This window comes from Thermochaetoides thermophila (assembly GCF_000221225.1).
Source record: "Thermochaetoides thermophila DSM 1495 unplaced genomic scaffold scf7180000011818, whole genome shotgun sequence".
Lineage (NCBI taxonomy): Eukaryota > Fungi > Ascomycota > Sordariomycetes > Sordariales > Chaetomiaceae > Thermochaetoides > Thermochaetoides thermophila.
Genome location: NW_006383034.1, coordinates 1886918 through 1908143, shown reverse-complemented (window position 1 = coordinate 1908143; position 21226 = coordinate 1886918). Strand labels below are relative to the sequence as shown.

The 21226-nt window shown below is 54.9% G+C and overlaps 6 protein-coding genes across 6 annotated transcripts; 3 read left to right on the top strand and 3 right to left on the bottom strand.

Moving 5' to 3' along the window:
- Positions 1–950: 950 nt before the first annotated feature.
- Positions 951–2331, top strand: CTHT_0045200 (uncharacterized protein; the record flags this gene model as incomplete). Its single annotated transcript, XM_006694845.1, has 4 exons — positions 951–1398; positions 1453–1777; positions 1846–2033; positions 2099–2331. The coding sequence occupies 4 exons, from the start codon at positions 951–953 to the stop codon at positions 2329–2331; spliced, it is 1194 nt and encodes a 397-aa protein (XP_006694908.1).
- A 365-nt stretch (positions 2332–2696) lies between these two features.
- CTHT_0045190 (uncharacterized protein) lies at positions 2697–3103 on the bottom strand (the record flags this gene model as incomplete). The annotated part of the gene is made up of 2 exons (XM_006694844.1): positions 2697–2878; positions 2998–3103. 2 exons carry the CDS (start codon positions 3101–3103, stop codon positions 2697–2699), a joined length of 288 nt encoding a protein of 95 aa, XP_006694907.1.
- A 281-nt stretch (positions 3104–3384) lies between these two features.
- On the top strand, positions 3385–4021 carry CTHT_0045180 (uncharacterized protein; the record flags this gene model as incomplete). The annotated part of the gene is made up of 2 exons (XM_006694843.1): positions 3385–3435; positions 3491–4021. The coding sequence occupies 2 exons, from the start codon at positions 3385–3387 to the stop codon at positions 4019–4021; spliced, it is 582 nt and encodes a 193-aa protein (XP_006694906.1).
- A 99-nt stretch (positions 4022–4120) lies between these two features.
- CTHT_0045170 (uncharacterized protein) lies at positions 4121–5806 on the bottom strand (the record flags this gene model as incomplete). The annotated part of the gene is made up of 3 exons (XM_006694842.1): positions 4121–5086; positions 5139–5192; positions 5354–5806. The coding sequence occupies 3 exons, from the start codon at positions 5804–5806 to the stop codon at positions 4121–4123; spliced, it is 1473 nt and encodes a 490-aa protein (XP_006694905.1).
- A 1505-nt stretch (positions 5807–7311) lies between these two features.
- Positions 7312–9318, bottom strand: CTHT_0045160 (uncharacterized protein; the record flags this gene model as incomplete). Its single annotated transcript, XM_006694841.1, has 1 exon — positions 7312–9318. The coding sequence occupies one exon, from the start codon at positions 9316–9318 to the stop codon at positions 7312–7314; it is 2007 nt and encodes a 668-aa protein (XP_006694904.1).
- Positions 9319–10823: 1505 nt separating this feature from the next.
- CTHT_0045150 (putative nuclear pore complex protein) lies at positions 10824–15149 on the top strand (the record flags this gene model as incomplete). Its single annotated transcript, XM_006694840.1, has 4 exons — positions 10824–11174; positions 11229–11298; positions 11347–14685; positions 14815–15149. 4 exons carry the CDS (start codon positions 10824–10826, stop codon positions 15147–15149), a joined length of 4095 nt encoding a protein of 1364 aa, XP_006694903.1.
- Positions 15150–21226: the final 6077 nt, after the last annotated feature.

Sequence of the window (21226 nt, the reverse complement as noted above, 5' to 3'; positions counted from 1 at the left end):
TACGGCGAGCCGACACCCAACTAACAGCCATGACCAAATCTTCCATACCCCACACGTCATGACGATCCTTGCGTTCCAGAGGTAGTAAATAGCGCCTGCAAGGGGGAAGGCATCAGCAACATGCTCTGTACGGACAACTTGTATAATCACCATAGCCACATCGGGAAACATAACCGCCCGAACAGGTTCTCCCAAATGAACGCACATATGCCCTGCATGAAGGGGAGGTAGATCCCCAGGACGTAGATTGCCCAGGACGGAGCTGCGGGTAGTAGATGAATTGCGATCCCCACACTCTGTGTACCCTAATTGACACCAGCAGACGCATATCTCCCAATTCCTTCTTTCTGGCCTTCCAGATCCCCTCCGTACGTAGGGGGAAACAATCATGAAAAAGCTTCCACCAATCTGCACCTCGGACCTGGTCACGGCCAAGCTCGTCCCGAAGAAATTGAAAGCAGCCAACCGGATATTGAAGGGCGTGCTGCTATTTGCCTGGCTCGGCACCCATCCATCCATCCATCTACAGGGCCCCGCAGTATCCATATATGCTTGCTGTACGCGAGTGGCCGTCGCTCGGCACGGCGCGGCGATGGCTGTATGTCCAGACTGGACTTCGGAACATCCTGACCGAGAAGTCGGTTGTCAATGAGGTGTTTGTACGGCCCTGCTCGACGGGCCTGGATTCCTGATTGAGCGTCCAGGGAGGAAGGGGGGAAGACGCCCCGAGCGGCGCCGGGAAGAGCAGCCGATGGTGGTGGGGGATGGAGATGGGATGGAGATGATGAATTAATCGCAGAGTTGCAGATGCAGGACAGCGAGGTTCTGGAGATATAAAGAGCTCCTTGTCTTCCCCTCCTGACGTCCTCATCACCAGCAGCTCAGCTCAGCTCAGCTAAGCCAGGTCGATCATCTTCATCCCTTTCTTCCTGATCTCCCAAGCCGTGACAATGAAGCTCACAACCTCTACCCTCCTTTCCCTCGCCACCGCGGCGCTCGCCGCCCCCAACCCAACCCACACAACCCCCCTAAAGCCTCGTCAGGCCTCTCACGGCTGCCCCTCGGCCGTCACGCTCGACGCCAAAACCAACGTCTTCCGGCAGTACACGCTGCACGCGAACAACTTCTACCGCAGCGAGGTGGAGGCGGCGGCCGCACAGATCTCGGACCCGACGCTGGCAGCCAAGGCGCTGAAGGTCGCCGACGTGGGGAGCTTCCTGTGGATCGACACGATCGCGAACATCAAGCGGTTCGAGGATAACCTTGTTGACGTGCCGTGCGATCATATCTTTGGCGCGGTCGTTTATAACTTGCCGGGGAGAGACTGTGCTGCCAAGGCGTCGAACGGCGAGCTGAGGACGGGCGAGATTAATCGGTATAAGTATGACTATATCGATAGTAAGTGCCGACTCGGTCCTTGAATCAGCGGGAGGGCAGGGCTGACAACAGCAGAAATCGCCGAGATCATCAAGAAGCACAGCAACGTGGCCTTCGCGCTGGTCATCGAGCCCGACTCGCTGCCGAACTTGGTGACCAACAGCGACGTGCAAAAGTGCCGCGACGCGGCGCGCGAGTACCGCGAGGGCGTCGCCTACGCCCTGCGCACTCTCAATCTGCCCAACGTCGTCATGTACATTGACGCCGGCCACGGCGGCTGGCTCGGTTGGGACAGCAACCTGCGCCCGGGCGCCGAGGAGCTGGCTAGCGTGTACAGGTCCGCCGGCAGCCCCAGCCAGGTCCGCGGTATTGCCACTAACGTGGCTGGGTGGAATGCTTGGTTCGTCGAACCCCTTTCTTGAGAGACCGGTAAAAAAGAAACAGGATAACGTGCTGACTGTGTCCCAGGGATCTCACCCCCGGCGAGTTCTCGCGCGCTTCCGACGCCCAGTGGAACCAGTGCCAGAACGAGAAGACGTACGTCGAGGTCTTCGGCCGCTACCTGCGCGACGCGGGCATGCCCAACCACGCCATCGTCGACACCGGCCGCAACGGCGTGCAGGGCCTCCGCAAGGAGTGGGGCAATTGGTGCAACAGTGAGTCTCCTGAGGAAGTCCCTCCTTTAGAATCACTAAAGAGAGATGCTGACTTTGACGTCCAGTCAACGGCGCCGGCTTCGGCCAGCGTTTCACGACCAACACGGGCTCCGAGCTGTGCGACGCCTTCGTGTGGGTCAAGCCGGGCGGCGAGTCGGACGGTACCAGCGATCCGTCGGCCGAGCGCTACGACAGCTTCTGCGGCAAGGAGGAGAGCTTCAAGCCTTCGCCGGAGGCTGGCCAGTGGAACCAGGCCTACTTTGAGATGCTGCTGCGGAATGCCAACCCTCCGTTCTAAGCGTCTGCTTGGAAGCATCTTCAGACTATTGTCTGGTTAGCTAGGGGGGCTGGTGACGATGTAGACCAAAAGGGGGAGAGGATTGAGTAGGAAGAATCAGAGTACATACTGTCGTACCCAACTGCCTACCTGTTTCTTGTTTTTGTTTTTATGGTGGCAGATGAGATTTGGTGTATATAGGCTTCTTGAAGCATTTCACTCAATCTTCTATCCCCTTCGTCCCTTGAAGTGACGTGCGAAAAGGGTATCTATTTTATCCCATTCATAACTCATCAGTATGATACAAACAAGTCGTAGTGTACAGGCCATAACACATCATAACACATACTGTATACAGAATAGTACACCAATCCCCCCATAAACCCTTACTTCGTCAATCGCCACACGCCCAACCACGCCAGGCTGAGCGAGATGATGTTGATGCCGAGCCGTCTGCTGCGCATGCCGAAGCGTGAGCCGCTGGCCAGGATCTGTGCTTGTTGCTTCTCGAGCTGGGAGTGCCCTGAGAAGTAGCTATAGGCTGCCAAACCGAGGAACGCGCCGCCGCCTGAGGGTGTCAGCTTCCATGCTTTCTTTTTTTTTCCTTTTCTTTTTCCTTTTTTCCTTTTTTTTTGCTTATTTTTGTTTGAAATTTGGGGAATTTATCTAAGTTCTTTTAAGACTCACCCACGATGCGGCAGCCCAGACAGTCGTCGCCGCGGTCTTGGCGTAGGAGGTCCTCGAGCCTCTCAGGCTTGTCGAGGGCGTGGATCGAGGGGATGTCCTTCGCCATGGCGATTGTCAGGCTGAGCCCGGGTTGTGTGTTTTCTTTTTTGATGAAGGTGAGGACGAGGACGGAGGTCGATGGAGAGAATGAATGGAAAAATCATGAGAAATTCACTGATGCCAAGACGGAGCTATGACCAGCGGGGTCGTAAGGTCGTAACATTCAATATTACAAGGTTTTACGGTAAGTATATACAGACAACGTCATCCCTTACCCTGAGCTCTGCTACCGCTTAACTCCAGCTCAACATCACCAAGCACCCACCAAGCACCCACCAAGCCGCGCCCATGGCGACCACCGTCCCATCCATCGCCTGCTTGGGCGTTATTGGAAGAAATGTAAAGCCAAGTCTGTACTATCTAGGAAGACAACTAACTGACTGATTATGTCTAGAACAACCCCCTCCACACAACAATCTTCCCCTCCTACGATCCCGCAACCAACACCTACCGCCCTGTCCGTACCCCCCTCCAATTCTCCCTCATCCTCTCCAGCACCCTCGACGTCTTTGAGCTCCGCGCCCGCCAGAACGCAGCTGCCGGTACCGGCCTCACCGGCGACCTAGGCCTGCTGCACGCCGTGGACGACCGCCTCGCTGCATACGGCTTCGAGACCAACACCGGGACAAGATTCGTCGTTGTCGTGGATATGCGGGGGCGCAGGCTAGATGGGTCGGCTGCCGTGGCTGCTGCCGCGGAGAAGAGATCGGGGACGGCGGCGACGGGGTTGAGAGAAGGCGAGATGAGGCCTGTGTTTAAGGCGATGCAGGCGGCGTATATCAAGCTGATGCAGAATCCGTTTTTTGAAATCGACGAGCACTCGGTGCCCGGGGGTATGGGGGGGAAGAGGATTACGAGTAAGAGGTTTGCCGAGGAGATGAGGCGAATTGGGGAACGGTGGGGGCCGGGAGTCACCAGTCTTTGAGGGCGACAACAAAGAAACGATGCGATTTGGATGCAGCGAACGATATATATATATGTTATATACACGACCGAAACCCATCAGCCAGCTCGATCAGCCAAGTCACTCCCCGTTCGTCATCGCCCACAGCTCAAACGGCGTCCCCTCCATATCCTCCAGCCCACTGCCCTCAACCCTCGCGACCTTTGCCCACCCATTCATCAACGCCCGCCAATAACAGGCCTCGGCCGCCGGACTGAAATACCCCCCTCCGACAAACAACTCCCTTTGCCTCCTCGCAATCCCCTCTGCCAAGTCGGGATGCTGCTCCAACCACTCCACAACAGCGCCCAGATCCGACCAGTCGGGCGCGACAAACACAATGTTCGCCTCCTCCGGCCCGTAGCGGACGGGCCATGCCTTTTTGACTCTCTCGCTCGGCTCCCAGCGGGGAGTCAAGTTCAGGTCGGATGAGAAGAGTGGACGCACTAAATGCGTGGTATGCTGCACCCACTGAATCGGCGGGGTGAGGACGACGCTGGCACACTGCTGCAGGTACTGGAACCTGCCGCTGTACGTCACCCCCTCGGTGTGGATGACATACTTATACCGACAAAAATCCTCAATCTTCAACCCGTTCCTCGCGCTCTTACCCTTCCCGTCCCAGTCGAGAGCCTCTACATCCGCCCACGGCTTATCTTTGGTCGTCTGCACTAGCTTGGCCCGCATCCCCGGACTCGTCACGCTACTAAACCACGTCGTGCCCCTCCACACCGCCTTGCTCACCTTCCTCTGCCAACCCCCCTCCCCGCCAAATTCAGGTCCCTCCTCCAATCGTGTTATTGCCTCCATGGCGCGGGACATACTCCCAATAAACGGCAGCGGCCATGCCCAGAAGGAGAAGTGGGGCATGAGGAAGAGGCGGGCGTTGGGGTCAGGAGAGTGAAGGGAGGGATCGGCCGGGCGGGAATAGGTCAGGCAGGTACCGAAGGGTTGATCGAGGAAATTGAGGGTAAAGATTGTGTCTTTTATGGGGGATGGGGAGGTTAAAAGTGCGCGGTGAAGGGAATGAAGGGTGGCGGTGCGGGACTTGAGCAAAGGTTAGTGAAGGGGATTAAAAAGGGGGGAGAAAGGGGCTTACGTTGACCATTTCTTGAGAAAGGTCTTTGCGCCGTTGCGTGTGGAGGATATAGAGCTGTTACTTCAGTCAGCTTTGGCTCTTAATAAATACCCTACTTCCCTTCAACCTCACATCCATCCAGCAAAGATGCCCCCAATAACCATCCCAACCAGAGAGACTAATTGGCCCTGCTAATAAAGAAAGAAAGAAAGAAAGAAAGAAAGAAAGAAACATACCTTCCCGTCCTTAATTCTCCCCTGCAACGGCCCAAACTCTCCTGTATCCTTCACGTCAAACGGCCCCAGCGCAACAGTATCATCAATCTCCTTCATCAGCCCGGGAAACGTAGCCCGACACTCTTCCTCCGTAAGCGTCAAATTGTTTAGCAGTGACGCAGGTAATCTCTTGCTCGGCGGGACCCCTTTCCCGGCATCGTGTCTCGCTTTCGATGGTTGTTGTTTCTGTGGCGTTGTTGACGTGTCGGATTGTGTTTCTGAATGGGTATGGCTGGGGGAGCGGGATGAGGCTGAGGATGAGGAGCTGGAGAGGAGAGTGAAGTAGCAGATGCAAAGAATGCAGGCTAAGAGGAAGGTAATGTGTCGGAGGTGAAGACGGCGACGAGGAGGGTGTTGGGAGTGCGGTAGTCGACGCGCAGGGGAGAAGAGGGGGAGGGGTTTTTCTTTGTACATTGTTTGGTATTGGTAGGAGGGGATATAGCGGGTGTATGTTGTGGAGGACATTGGTGTGGTGATGTCTTGGATGCTGAAGTCGGGGGTTGTTATTGGGTCTAGAGGTAGTTGTAGATTATGATAGATGTGTGTGTATGCATGCGTAATGGTTATGGGAGGGGGAGATGTTTACAACGACGCCAGGTCGAGGACCACGCTGTGGGAGAGAGCTGGATGCATTTGTGTAGCTCTTTGGAGACGTTTTTCTGCATATCACGGTGAAGAGCGTTATAATAGAACCAAACAAGTCTCGAAAATGATGTAAGTCGTCTCCAGACCCTGTGTTGCAACCCAGACCCAGAGTTGTGGTTTCGCTTCAACAATCACAATTTGAAAATGAGAAGAACGGAAAGAGAAAATAAAGTTGTCCTCTTTTTTTCCTCTCCCCCCCCCCTTCGCCACACATGTTCCATCTGCCTAATAAGAAGATCATATATACCATCCTACGTAATGATGCCAACCAACAAGATGTGATATCCGGATGCATGGCAAGATGCCCCTCGGGTCCACGGTAGATGATGTTCCGTTGTATCGTGAGCTACCGTTCTTGGTAGGCGGGCTGACAGGGGACAAGGGACCGAGAGTAATCGAGGAAGGTGGTTACACAAGATGTTTTTGCCATTGGTTTCATGCTAGAAAACCGGTGCGCTTCAAAATTGCGAAATATTGGAGAAGATGAAGATTTCTCTCTCTCTCTCTCTCTNTCTCTCGTCTCTCGTCTCTCTCGTCTCGTCGTTCGTCGTACGTCGTCGTCGTACGTACGTACGTACGTACGTACGTACGTACGTACGTACGTACGTACGTACGTACGTACGTACGTACGTACGTACGTACGTACGTACGTACGTACGTACGTACGTACGTACGTACGTACGTACGTACGTACGTACGTACGTACGTACGTACGTACGTACGTACGTACGTACGTACGTACGTCTCTCTCTCTCTCTCTCTCTCTCTCTCTCTCTCTCTCTCTCTCTCTCTCTCTCTCTCTCTCTCTCTCTCTCTCTCTCTTAGATACGTCTACTAAGACTATTTGCTTGCAGCCAACAGCTCGGTGAACCAAGGGAGAACTGAAGATCATGAAAACATCTTAGTCCAGATCAGCCAAAGTCGAACGTTAACGTTACATCGACCCTCCGGAACGTCGTCATCATCCAACGGTTAAAGGATGCCAAGACTCTGGGGAAGGAAGTGTTTTTTTTTTTGTAAACAATCTCCAACGGCCAGCCATTGGCAAGATACACTACATTCTATCTAGGTATAATTATGTACTCTCTAAAAAGCAAAGTGCGTGAATCCAAACTGAGCATACGGAATCGTTACTACTGTCGGCTCTCTTGTGAGCCTAAGCCCCCTGACTAGATGCTGCCTTAAGTCTGCAGGGGCACCTACTCTTCCCGAGTCCTATCCCATCAGAACTTACTTCATCACCTACCACTGCAACAACTCAACTCACTCCCAGATTACCTCCCCTCCTCTTTATCACAACTTCCCTCCTCCCCCACCTGCTCAACCTCCTCCTTCTTAAGCCTCTCTACAACGTACTTACTCAACCCCATCGGGCCCTCCAACACGCGTTCCCCCACGAACCCCTCCCCCTTCCCCGCGGCCCTAACCATCACATCCTTAGCATCCTGTAGCGGCCTACTCACCTCCCCGCCTTCCCAATGCCTTGCCTCTGTTGGCAATGGCATCCACCACTGCTCTGTGGGATTCCCATGCCAGCGGATGCTACACAACTCCCACAGCCGGGAGGTCGCACGCTTGTAGGCGAAGCGCTCGTCTTCGCCGGTGAAAGTTTTCGTCGAGGACAGAAAGTCGATTTGGGGGGTGGTTGAGGGGGAAGTGAGGGAGGGTTCGGGGGCAGAGGGGACGTAGGTGGAGGAGGTGTTGGGGCGGAAGGGGGACACCAGGTCTTGGTAAACTTCGGAGAGGGTTTCTGCGTAGGTGGCGTCCCCTTCTTCGCTCGTACCGTCGGGGGATTGTGAGGGGCGGGGGCGCCGCGTCTCGGGAAAGAATATTTCGTCTGGTCCGGCGGCTGCCCGAATTAAGAGCTTACACCTCGCCTCGTACAGGGCATCCAACAAGGTAATAAACCGCCTTGCTTCGTTCTTCATGGACAGCGGCAGCACGGGCACGTCATCGATGATGAAGGTGTGGTAGTTGCAGGCGAGGGTGATGTAATCTGCGGGTCCGAGCGTGCTGACCAGGTCGGGGAAGCGGAAGTACGCGACGCCGTTGTGTGTGTGGGGGACGGGGAGCAAGCGGCCGTAGACAGTGTGTGAATCGGGGGTCCAGGAGGTGGGGGAGTGGGAGGGGGGAGGGACGCCGGCGGCCGCGAGGACGAGAGAGGACCAGGTGTCTGAGGGGGAGCTGGTGAGGGTGTACATCGCAGGATGAGTCGCCGTGTCGGAGGGAGGTTCATTCTGCGAGGGGAGTTCTGCCGTGCCCGTTAGGAGCGAGCCCCCATCGAGAGAATCAAACTGACCCCCTCCACTCACTACGTTCACTACCTCCTCCTCCCGCCTCCTAAAATCCCTCGTCCCCTCCACATGCCAAAACTCGCATCTGGCCCTCAACACCTCCAAGAACGCAGCAAAATCACTACTCGCCCCATACAGCTCCCCCCATCCGGCGAGTCTCCTGCCCAAAGCAAACACCCTCTCGACCAATCCCCCCGTCGCAGGCGGGACAAATGCGCCCCCCGTCGCCTTCTCCAACTCCTCGGGCATTCTGTTCGACGAGGCAACCAGCACGCCGCCTAATTGGAAAAATGCGATGAACAGGTGGCTCATGATCTTGCTTGCTGCGCGGTCGGGAAGCTGGAATTCGTCGAGGAACAAGATAGGGGACGTCTCGACCAGCTCGCGCGCGAGCCAGAGGAGGGAGTACTCCGCGCCAGAGCCGGAGCCGTGGGAAGCATACGTCCGCCGGTAGTGCTCGAGTTTGGAAAGAGTGTGCAGCATGAAGGTGTTGAAGTGCCAGCGCTTTTTATGTCGTGTAGGTAACCCGTCGGCGAGGAGATCAAGCAACATACTCTTCCCCGTGCCGACCTCCCCAGACACGAACAGCCCCTTGGGCGAATCTATCGCTAACGCGGCCTGGTGACTCGTCAATACCCTCGCCAGGGCCAATGACTCCCTCCCCAATGCCTGTCCGTTCCCATCATCCTGTTGAAAGAACCTCGCAAAGAGCGGATTCCTCCTTATCGGATGCGACGCCGAGGCGAGATTGGCCGTGTTCCGCACGTGGGCCTCATGGGCGTCGAGCGCACGAGACAGTTGACGCAAGCGTCGGCGGTACTCGGGCGAGGGCTTGTAGTCTTTCAGGCGAAGGTAGACTTTTTGGAGGTGGTGGGCTAAGCGGTATTGGGCCGCGTCAGGGAGGTAGGTTCCCTGGGCGACGAGGGTCGTGTATTTGATGAAGGGGTCGGTTATGGTTAGGGAGGATGTTGTTGCTGCGCGCTTCATGATGATGACGAGAAGAAAGGTTGGATTAAGACATCTGAGAGGAGGTCGTCGTCGCGTCAATGGCGCTGTGGCTGTAAGATGTAAGTTTGGGTAATTTTCAGGCGAAAAGGTGTGAGGGACAGAGAACGTAAGTTACCCCTCATGTCCCTTTTCCCCTTCCCCCCCCCCCCCCCCTCCTTTCCTTTCTTCTTCTCCTCCCCCTCCCTCTTCTCCCCTCACGAGTCAGCTCTTAAGTGCCACCATTGCCGAGCAGCAGCCCCGGCGGGGGCACGAGTCAATTGAATCTTAAATAATTAAAAAAAAATTGATCTGAATCTGAATCGTAAATCTCGAATTTGCTGACCTGAGTTCGGCACTCACACCAGTTGTGATCGCAATCTGATGGTGTTACTACAGCCGCGGCTACCGGTCGTCTCCCAGCAGCCAATTGCATCCATGTTTCCGTTTTAACCCATTCTGGTGCCCAACTTACAAGACGTACGTACCTAGCATACAAATAAATAGAAGATCGCTCTTAAGGAATGGGCATGTACTCAAGTGCATCGGAATTGAGCGCACATCAATCGGTTATCTTGCCGTTTCGGGACGCAGTGATACTTGGGAATCGGCCATTGGCTGCCCGACGCCCCCGTAAAAGTCTGCGCATTGGCGTGCAGGTAGGCTCAAATTAAACAAAAACCAAGTGGTGAACTGTTGTTGATGCCGCGAAATGTGTGCGATGATGGTGGCCTGTGACAGGCCTGATTTCTCTCAGTCAACCCTGGGCAGAGCCTCGGCAGAGCCTCAGCCAACCCTGGGCCTCTCGAGGGCGCCTCGAAGATTCGTGTTTTCCACGCGCGTCTGGCGTCTTGGCGTTTCGCTGTCTGGCCTCTTCTTGGCTCGCCTGGCATCGACTTTTTGGCAGCTCGGCTCCACCCTGTCCACCGATTAGGCTCCACTTGCGTAGCTCTGGCCAGTAGGAAGCCGGGGAGGGCGGCCCCAAGGTCGACGCGGACCAATGGTAGCGAGGCCGGTCGGTGGGTGTGTGGAGTGTGGAGCATGGCTTTGCCAGGTCCAGTTGTCGGTCGATGGATGCTTTGCTTTGCTTTGCTTTGCTTTGCTTTGCTTTGGTGTGCTGCGCTGCTTTTGCTATTCTGCCTCTTGTTTCTCTCACGACAGTGCCCGCTCTTTTTTTTTAGAGCATCATAATCGATCCGGCAGAGGCGTCATCGACCTAGCCATCGTCTCCCTTGTTGCATCGCACGAGGGAGTTTTGCGCCCTCCCAGCAACATTGACACAAAATTGACGGCATCGTGGACTCGATATTTCTTTTTTTTTTTTGGTTTTTTTTTTTGACGACCGACCCAGTCCGCGATCGAGAGACCTGGCTGTGCCATGGTCGTTTACACTTGACATCATCGAGTATCGAGTCAACATCAACATCAACACCTAAACCCTCACAGAGATCCCCAACAACACGATTAAGCCGACAAACAGATCAAGTTAATCACACAATAATACCACAATGTTTTCCTCAACCCTCCACGAAGATGGCCCCGCGACCCGTACGCGGAGCAGCCGGCGACGCCAGCGCCCCGTCGCCTCCGACTCGTCGCTGCAGACCCAGCCCAAGGCAAAGCGCCAGCGCGTACCGCTGACCGAGTCGAACACCGCGCCCACGCCGACCCCTGCCGACGCGGATGCGCCGCCCGAGATGTTCGAGGTCAAGCCCGACCCCGTGCTGGCCAAGCGCGAGCGCGATGGTATCGGCATCGAAAACATCGAGAACCTCGGCCCGCGCCGGGAGCTCAGCCTGCGCTCCAAGAAGCCCAAGTCCGGCGAGCGGACGAGCAAGGGCGACGGGAGCATAATCTTGGTGGGTATTCTAGCGGAGAAGACGCGAAACCGTACTGTGCTAATGCTAGGACAGACTACAAATAATGCATTCACCGTCAGCAAGCTCCCTGCGCTGCCAGACAGGCTACGCGCTGAGCCGACGAGTAAGCACTCCCAATTTTCAACAGAATGGACTGATGCTGAGTGTACAGGCCGCCAACACGGCGCCATCTTCTCCAGCGGCTACGCCCTCGCCCTCACACACACCCACGCCTTCGTCTGGCCCTATACTGCCACCACCGCGTCCCCCGAGACCTTCACCTTCGCCCTGCCCTACCCCTCAAAGCATGCCAGCGACCCGCTGCCCCTGGGCGCCCTCGTACCGCCCTCCGCCTCGTCCGACGACCCGGGTCTGGTGGTTGTTATGCCCGTCAGCGGCCGAGTCGTCTACTGGGAGTCCATCTCGAGCGCCGCCACCCTCGACTTCATCCGCCAGCAACGGACCGGCATCGAGGACGCAATATCCGGCATGTACTCAAGTGAGCATATCACCCAGCTCGTCAGCGCCGAGTCGGCCGGCTTCGTGTTGGTGTTTAGCAGCGGCCGCATAGCCTACATGAGCGTCCGGGATCCCCACGGCCGTCCGGGCATCACGGTTCAGTACCTGCGGAGTCCCTTTGGCGGCGCGTCCCTCGGCTTCTTGAGCACGCTGCGCCATGCCCTCTCTGGGTCTTCACGCGGCGACATTGCTGCTGCCCACGCCAATCACGGCCCCAGGGTCGGTGAGCGCGTGGTGATTGCCGCCAGCTCGAAGGGCCGCCTCCAGGCATGGAAGATCCACCGCGGCGGCCACCACGAACCTGTTGCGGAGGCGGATGTGCGCGAGCGCTTGGTCGAAGCGGTTAACGAAGCGGACGCCAAGACGCAGGCCTTCCCGTCCGAGTCGTTCGAGGTGCTCGACTTTGCCTTTGTCCCGCGTGGTCTGGAGCCGAAGTATGTGAATGCCAGCCGTCTGAGCGAGGCGCTGACGCATGAGGAGGATTCGCTGCAGCATATGCTGTTGCTAGTGGGCTTCTCGCGTGGTCATCAGGCGCGGTACTCGCTGGTTGAGACGGTCCTCGCCCCGGAGGGCGCCAGGATCGGGACTGTCAGGCCGATTACTTCGTACACCAGCCCTGTGCGGCCCGGGGCGCTTGAGAAGCCGAGACTGTACCTTCCCCGTCCGGCTCTGGTGGCGTTTGTCGTGTTCGACCGCGCGGTCGTGGTCGCCTCGATGGTCGCGCCCCCTGACTCGCCGGACTCGCAGCTCCAGGAGGACAGCCATATCCTGCCGCCCACGTTCGAAGACGTGGTCGACTTCCGCGACGACGATACCCTCCAGGTGGTCGGTTCCGGCTCCGAAGAGCCAGGCGCTGGCACGAGCTCCGAGGACGTGCGCCCCCACCGCCACAAGACCAAGAACCCGACGGCCGTGCTCTTGCTGCCCGGCGTCGGCATCGTCCGCGTCGCCATCACGGACATCGAACGCTTTGCCAGCGACGCCCCGCCGCGTGTCACGGCAAAGAGCAAGCTCGAGCAGGCCGTGTTCTTTGGTATCAAGAGCGACAATCCGTTGGTCTTCCAAGGCAGGAGGGCGCTGCCTTTCTCGGACCGGGAGGTTTGCGATGCCGCGGTTGAGCTGAGCCATGAAATCGTTAACTCCAAGACGCCGTTTATCCCGAGCGTGCCGGCTTCGTTGGAGGGTAATATGAAGAGCCGCAGTGCCTATCTGGATGCGCTCATCACGTTCTTGAACGCGTGCAAGGTCAACATGGACGAGCGCACCCGCTGGATGCTGCTCTACGACGCCGAGAAGATGGCGGTTGCGACCTGGATCTGGCAGAAGCACGAACAGTTTTTAGCGGAGCGTCCGCGCGCCGACAAGAAGACGCTCATCTCCGAGGCGGCCGTCTTCATTAACGAGAATCAAAAGACCGAGCTCAACGTCGCCGCCGGCCAGGTCGACCCCGTCCGTCACTGGTTCATCCACGACATCTTCCGCCTCGACATCTTCGTCGCCTGGGCCTACCAGATCATCAAGTACCACTACACACAAAAACTCTCGGACGAGCCCGGCCTTAACCGCCTCGTCTGGGAGGCTGTGACCATCAACAACGGCGCGCTGCTCGAAGCCCGCCAGTTCCGTCTCGACAAGGCTGCCCAGTACGGCGTCGACCCTGCCGTCGTCCCCACCGGCAATGGTCTACCTGAACCATGGACCTCGACGTATTTCATCACCAATAACCTGAAGCGCCTCACCGAGTTCTGTCATCAGTGGCTGGCCAAGCACGACGCGCAGCCGAGCGCGGATCCAAGATTTGACGCCCGCTTGCTCGACACCGTCCGCGAGCGCCTGCCGTCCCTGACGAGCCAGTACTTTACTTCTTTGTCCGAATACATCACCTGGGCTGCCTCCAGCACCGATCCTGAGACGCAAGACCGCTGTCGCGCGTATCAGGCCGCGTATGCCGAGGATGTGTACAAGAAGATCGTCAAGCTCAAGGAGTTTGATCTCTGGGAGGAGGCGGTGGAGCTGGCGAGGGAGTTTGAAGCGTTTGATGCGCTTGCGGATGTTGTTGTAGGGCAGATCCTCATGCTCGAGGCTGCCGCCGCAGATCCTACCACGACGGAGTCCAAAGCCCAGGAGAACGCGGCGCTCGCGCAGGTGAAGAAGCAGCGGCTAGGACGGTTGATGGAGGAGTTCGGCGAGGGGTTTGCCAGCCGGGCGTACGAGGTCCTCCTGGATGCTGCCGGGGTGCAGGCCGTGCTGGAATTTGCCTTTGATAGGAAAGGGTTTATCACGAAGTGGTTAAGGGGGAAGCCCGAGTTGGCGAGGATTAGCTGGGTGAATGAGGTGCTGAGGGAGGGCGACGTGGGGGGCGCGGCCGAGACGTTGTTGGGGTTGGGGATGAGCAGGGAAGTGCAGGTTTGGAATAAGAAGGTTGAGTTGAGCTTGGGGAAGTTGGCGCTTTTGGCCGAAGGGGGGGGGAGCGATGACGAGGCTGGCAAGGGGGAGGTTGGGGGGACAATCAAGAAGATTGATGCCGAGCTTGAGGTTGTCAAGGTGCAGGATCTGCTGTACCAGTGGATCTTGGCGTCGGTCCACGAGGCAGTGGATTCCTCTGCCGAAGTCGAGCTCGCCGTTAAACAATTCGGCGGTCTCATCCCCCGTCGGCAAAAAGCACTCCTGCAAATCTTTGAGGATGGAATAGCCCGTCTGCTGAAGCACGAAGTCCTCGACCCGCTGACGCTCATCGACCTGTTGACTCTCTCTTCACTCGGTCCGGGGCATTATGAGGGCATGGGAGATCAGTTTTTCCTCGCGTTGAAGGTCGCGCATTATGCGGCGTTGGAGAATGCGGAGGAGGTGAGGAGGCTGATTTGGAGGCGGTGTTTGGTACGTGATGATTGGCGACAAGTGAATGAGACGAATTTGAAGGGCGATGAGGAAGCTCTCGAGGCTGTCGGCGAAACTGCTGCCTACCGGACTCTCTTTGCGTGTTTCGACGAAGGTAAGAACCAACTTTTTCCCCCTACTCCCCCGTTCCCCCACCCCCAAACAACAACAACAACAACAACAACAACAATCTCTCTCCTCTCCCTTTTACTTTACCCTACACAGGTCCTAACGTCGTGAACAGAATCATCAACCCCCACGTTCCGCCCTCACCATACCCTCAAACCGTCGGACTGTCTTGGCGTCTACACCGAGCCCGAACAACTTGATTCCCGTTTCGCGGCGATGGATGACTCGTTTAGGGGTAAGCTGGTGGAAGCCATGCGGGCGGAGGATAGGCTCTTGAGGGGTTTTGTGGAGAAGGCGCAATTGGATGAGTGGTGGCGTGCGACGAGGGAGACGGCGGAGAGGATGGTGGGGGTTGCGGCGCAGAAAGGGCATAGGAGGGTCAACAGTGGGAGTGTAGGGAATGGAGGTGTTAATGGGTTGAGCTTGAATGGGAGGGTAAAGATGTACTGAGGGTTGAGATGAAGGGGGCGGGGGGATTTTGTGTACTGTTCATGTTCTGTTGGGTTGTGTATGGCATTCGCTTGTGCTTTTCTTTTTCTCTCTTCTTCTTCCTACTTAAGTAAGGGTATGGTTGGGAGGGGGAATAGAAGGATGATTAATGGGTAGTGGTGACTTCTACCTACTGCTACCATACGGGAAACACAAAAACAAAACAAAACAAAACAAATTATGGCATCCAGGTAAATGGAATGAGGAAGGAGAGAAACAAAGTTAAAACTGCAAGTAAATACCTAAGGATTGTTGGCTGGTTTTCGTTGCTTTTCTTCTTAACATATTTCGTCCTCCCTAGAAGTTGGTGACCGGATTTGTTCTTGGCTTCGACGTCTTTTCTGCTTGTGCGTGAGGCTGGAAGAGACGCGATGGCAGGCAAGAGAAGCTACCTAGTGAGACAAGATTATAGCATATAGTCTGGGGATCAGAGGGTTTAGTAATTGGTTTTTGTGGGAAAGGGATTGCTCTTTCTCCTAGGGCGATTATATAGTATGAATATACTCTGAAAATGTCCTCTCTCACAGATCAGGGTTGGTTCTGTGCCGCGTCTATGTCATCCATGCATTATCCGGACGACCACCCAGCTGTGTTGTCCTTGACTACCTACCTATGTAAAGTTGACACACAAGAGCCCACGAAAAAAGAAGCGCGTCAAGTAGGGTACCTATGCGTCAGTCAAGTCAAGTCGGCAATCGTTACGATCCTGCTGGAGTATAAGTGACATCTCAGGCAAGATTGTCTCTCCCCGCATCGTGATACCATCACATATGCATCAGAGTGAGGATTAGAGCGGGTGGGTGAGCTTGAGAATCCCCTCACCTCTTGACTGTACCCATAATCTCTAGGGTTGGGTAACTGGGTTTGCTCGTTATACGGTTGAGGCGAGCAAGCGATGACAGGAGCTGAAAAAAAAAAAAAAGAACTACGGCATGAGCATGAAGTCCGGGGGAATCTGTCTAGCGATTGGATCTAGCGATTGGAGGGGGATGCCGATGCAATAAAATAGGCGCTGCGGGAACCGGTAGGCTTGCTTTCTGCTGCTCTGGGGTGAAGTACATGAATAGTATGATTTGGGGATGGCCTCTTCTCGTGTGGATATTAAAGATCACAAATCAGACAGCGTGGTCTGTGTTGCGTTCTCCTGCTACTATACTATACCTACATATAGAACATGAAGCTGGCCCGGGCCAGGTAGGTACCCTCAGTTCTTGGTTACCCTGTTTTTGCATGGGGTTTTTTTTTCTTATGTTTCTACTGTGTTTCTTTCAAACTTGGGACAATAGGTGCATTCGGAGCTAAAGTAAATCCCTACAATGATAAAAGCTTGATGAACCAGGAAGTTCATTTGAAGAATTCTCAATCTCGACGGCCATCAGAGTTTAGAGACGAGTGTATTAATTACCTGATAAAAGATATCAGACGGCGATTACGAGGAACGTAGAACAAGATTATACGATACAGGCAAGTACCAGCCTCTACTCTACGCATGCAACCTTCATTAGCTCTGTTCTCGAGTCTGCATAAGGTTTATTTTACAGTTTAGGTATACTAATAGAAAGAGCTCCAGTGTGTGGCTCTGCTTTTGCCTTGTTAACAGGAGGTGATGGGGTTACAACGCAATAAACGAATCCCATCTGAAGATTAAGTTTGGACTCTTAGAAGAGCCTATCATGTGAGAATCCCTCAAAAAACTGCAAGAGTCTGATTTGCATCTCGGAGGCTTTGTTGTCAAGTTAAGAAAATGGTAACATTCATATGTTCTCGGGGAAGCTGTCACTAAGTCTGTATGTTTATGCTGATACATCCTTTTCAGATAATGAACATTCACCTCAGCCTCCACATACTGCATTGAATTTGGTATTGAGTTTTTGTCTTGAAATATCTTGTCCGGCTTGTTATTATTATTATATTATTATTATTGTGTGTGTGTGTGTGTGTGTGTGCTTGCTAAAACTCTGTCCCTCCATTTCGTATCGAGGCTCGAATCGCTTATTCTTCAACTCCCCAGCACAGTCTCGAAAGTCATATTTCATCTGTCATAAGCTCTGCATAAGTTTCATTTGGAATTTCCCTGTAACTTGCCACATGTCGTCCCGATATTCTTACACGACTCCCTTTTGCAGCATACACACACTTTGGACGGCATCCCCGAGGTGTGGGTGAGAAGGTGTGTTACACAAGGTACAACGTGAGGCGATTTAAGCGCCATGTGCGTGCTTGCATGCTTAGCTTGTGACAGGTGTTGAGAATATCTATCTGCCAAACTTACACTTACGTCCTTTCTGTTCATGGACCGAAGTGGGATGTTTTCTCCCCAGTTCACTGATTACGGCGAGTAGACTCGATTTCGGTAAAGTCGAGAGTTTAGCCTCGTTTCTACACCGAGCCTCGCAGGCGACAGAAGACATCTCACATAACACCAGCCATTGTGGCAACGACAGCGTACTCTCCCTTGCTTTGCTCGTGGGTATGATGATGATTTGTGATGCGTGATGACTGATCAAAATGAAACAGGGGCAACCTAAGTTCTTAGCCTGAGGCGAACTGCCCCCGGATGGTTGATATAGCGCTGGATTGGAGGTTTTTTAAAAAAAAAAAAAGGGGGGGGGGAATTATGTCATGTGTTATAGGTAGCACACAGCCCGGAAGGCAAAAGAGTCAGGTTTGGGAGAGACGGGCTTAAGGTGGTAGTGTCTGTTTCAGAGGAAGGGGTTGTCGGGCTATGTCGGGCTACGTTGGGCTACGTGATGGATTGTAATGGTGAATCTGGACTTTTAACCTACTTACCGAGGACGAAAGATGCATACGATCTGACTATGACTATGGCAATGAGTTGATTAAGGGTTTTGCTATTTGTGAAGACAACTCCGCATAATGTAGGACTTACCGCAAAGCGATATCCTTTGCACACATAGTCCTACGCCATTGTACAACGTCACTTACATGCCACTCATGTGATATATGCAGGTCTGGTCCTTAAAGCGGCAGAGATCCGCTAAGTCCATCCAACTTTCGCCCGACGACCGGACAGCCGTCAAGCGATTGAAGATTTTCCACATGCCACGGTGATCACCAACGGAGCATCTTCCCGGAAGTCTTCCGGTCTGGAGGTAGCTGCTTGCTACAAAATACAGCCTGAGCTTGTGGGCTGGTTGCTTGGTTGGATGAGCCACTTGGCTGCGTTGCTTGTCTCTGCGTGTTGTCTGCACCGTCTGCACTGAGCAACAGGGATTGTGGCTACTATTATACGGCAATCGGTCTACGCAGAGGGACCTACGCAGAGGGACCTTGTAGGTAGCAAGAAAAGGAAGCTGTTGTGAAATGTAGAGTTTGGTTCGCCGCCATAGAAAAAAATTCTCAAGGAAACGGGACGAAACCATTCTCATCGAACAATGGGCACCTTCTCATCCAAACCTTTCCTTCGGCCGGCACCCAACAGTTTCGAAAAAGCCATCCAAAAAAAGCATGGCTCCAATCCATCAAACAATCGGAACCTCCCGTCACCGTCGGAAGTCCCGAGGATGAAGCCGCAGTCGAACGGCGCGATGCTAACCCGCAGCTTCATTCTTGGCTTGGCCCGGCAGGGGAAAGCTCGCCGAACGTGCGCCAAGGATGGCAGAACATCAGGATTAAAAAAAATTGTTCAATGGTTTGTTGGCTCTCGCCTACGTCTCGTCTGGCTGCATTTGAACAAAAATCGTTCGCTGCATTGCAGGCTGGACTGGACTGGGCCATTCAGCCGCCTGTCTGCAGCGACAAAAGCAGAAGAGGAAAACAATTGCAGACAACAAAATTGGCCAGTCAAATCAAAAGCTGTGCCTTGCAGTGCAGCGGCTGTGGGAGCGTTGCGCTGCGTTCATCCGTTTGGTGGTGGTGAAAAAGGACCGGGCTGGCCCAGTGGGCGGAATAATACAAAAACGCTTGCGTAGCCAAGTCGCCAAGCCAGCAAGAGATCACGCATTGCCCGCCTTCCCGTCTCCAGCCCCAGCCTCGGCGGCGGCCAGGGGGCAAGGGCCAAGGGAGGAAGATGGGACGGAAAAGGAAGAAAGAAAGAAAAAAAAATAGCTCCACAGCAGTGATGCGATGCCACGGCGACGGCGATGCCATCCCGAACGGAATCTCTATCGTACAGCACGCTAACCTTTTCCCAGCCTACCGAGCAAAGCTCGGAGCGAGATTGAATGAAGAGCTTCTTTTGAAGCTTCTTCTTGTGATCTGTACGCCCGGAACTATTGAGCAGTTGTACAGCAAAGTAAATCCATAGTATGTAACTGGTTCAGAAGGTGTCCATACACATGTGCATACTGTGTAGAACATGTGACATCACTGCCCAAAACGGGCTTCGCAACGGACCAACAAAAGGTTTCTTTGCTGCAGACCGCTCGTCTGTGTCCACTGTTCACTGTCTACGGACGCCCGAGAGCCTCACTCACCGCGTCCACATGGACCCCGTCTTATCCCTGGCCGCGACGACTGGGCCTGTGGGGATTGGATTGGAGGCTGGGAACTTGCGAGGACGCGTTCGGCCCCACATGACAGACGATTCTTGTGATTTTGGGAAGGGAGCTTGAAATTTGCGACTTTGATGTTCTGAAAGCTAGGATGCGAAGAGAAAACAAAAAGACCACAAAGTGAGAGTTTTCGTCGTCGAACGGCCTCGGGTTTTTCGGGGAGACGGAGTAGAATGGAGCAGTGGATGATGGACGGTTGGTCTTGGACATGGACGAAGCGGTCAGCGAATTTCGATCGCTGATGATCCAGAAATCCAGATTGCACGGTTGCATCCGGGGCGGGAGAGGAGAAAAAAACAAACGGCCACACAGAAAGCAGAAAGCTGGGCATTGAGCAACGTTTCGACGGCTGCTAAATCGCCTTTTTTTGGTTTTAATCATGAAGTATCGCCGTGATCGGTGAAGACGCAGTGCGGTGCGGTGCAGCGCAGACGCAGGCACTGCGATGCTTCCAAGCTTTACACTTCGACACGCGCAGGCCAATGAAATGCTCTGGCCAGGTGGGATGATCGAATCCAAGTCAGATTCGTGACCTGAATCGAATTGTCAACCGTTCCGCGTGCGGGCGACTGGACAGCCAGCGGGTACATACTCAGCGGGCTACAGGCAGCGGGCAGGCTGCAATGATGTGAAAACAATGCAATGTATGCACCCATGATGCATCCAGGTGTTCGCTGCCAGACCCGGGGTCTTCTGTTGATTGTGGTCACGGATCTGCGCTTCGTTTCCCAGGTTCCCCATCGCATCTCGCCGTGCTCGGCCGTGCCCCAGATTCAGGTTCCTTCTACCGACTGGATTTGCTTGTTGCTGCAACCATTGGCCTGCTTTGTGGTTTGGTCTTGTGCTATTGTCTTGGGGACGCCCACATCATCATTGAACACCACGAGCTGGCATCTGGCTGGCACTCGATAGCAGGTGGTGAGCCATGGGCAACAGGCCAAGAAGGGTCTGGCGAGGTGGGTGCTCAGGTGCCGTCTCCTCACAGGTTGCCCGGCGCAGGGACCACCTCCTGGTCCTATACCCTACACCCTGCACCGCAGAAGCTGCGAGCCACTGGCTTCCTACCCTCACTGGATTGGTTGCCCTTTTGCGGATCCGCACCCCCCTGTTTTCTCGATGAGGACTGGCTGGAGAACTACTGGCCTGGCCCCCAGGGCCCCCATGGCCCCCATCCGCTCGCTGCGCTGCCGCTGGCTGGACCGCTGGCCGTCCTGCCCTGCCCTGTCCGATTGCTGGCCTGGTTGGCCTTCCCCTTCTGTCTTCTGCTGCTTGCCGCCCTTCCACTCAATCCAGTCCTCTTCCTCGTCTTTTTCCTCTCTCCATCCATCCTGCCCCCCGTAACCCGCCACGCTCTGCGCCCCCCCCCCCCCTCCAAAACCACCACATCACCGTGCCTTTTGGGCAGAAGGCCGTAAAACGACCAAGTCGTGACAGGGCGACACATCTTTGCCCCTACGAACCCCGCGCGTCTGTCGATTCAGTGCTTTTTTCCCACCCCTCCCATTGATTGACTGGACGACCAGT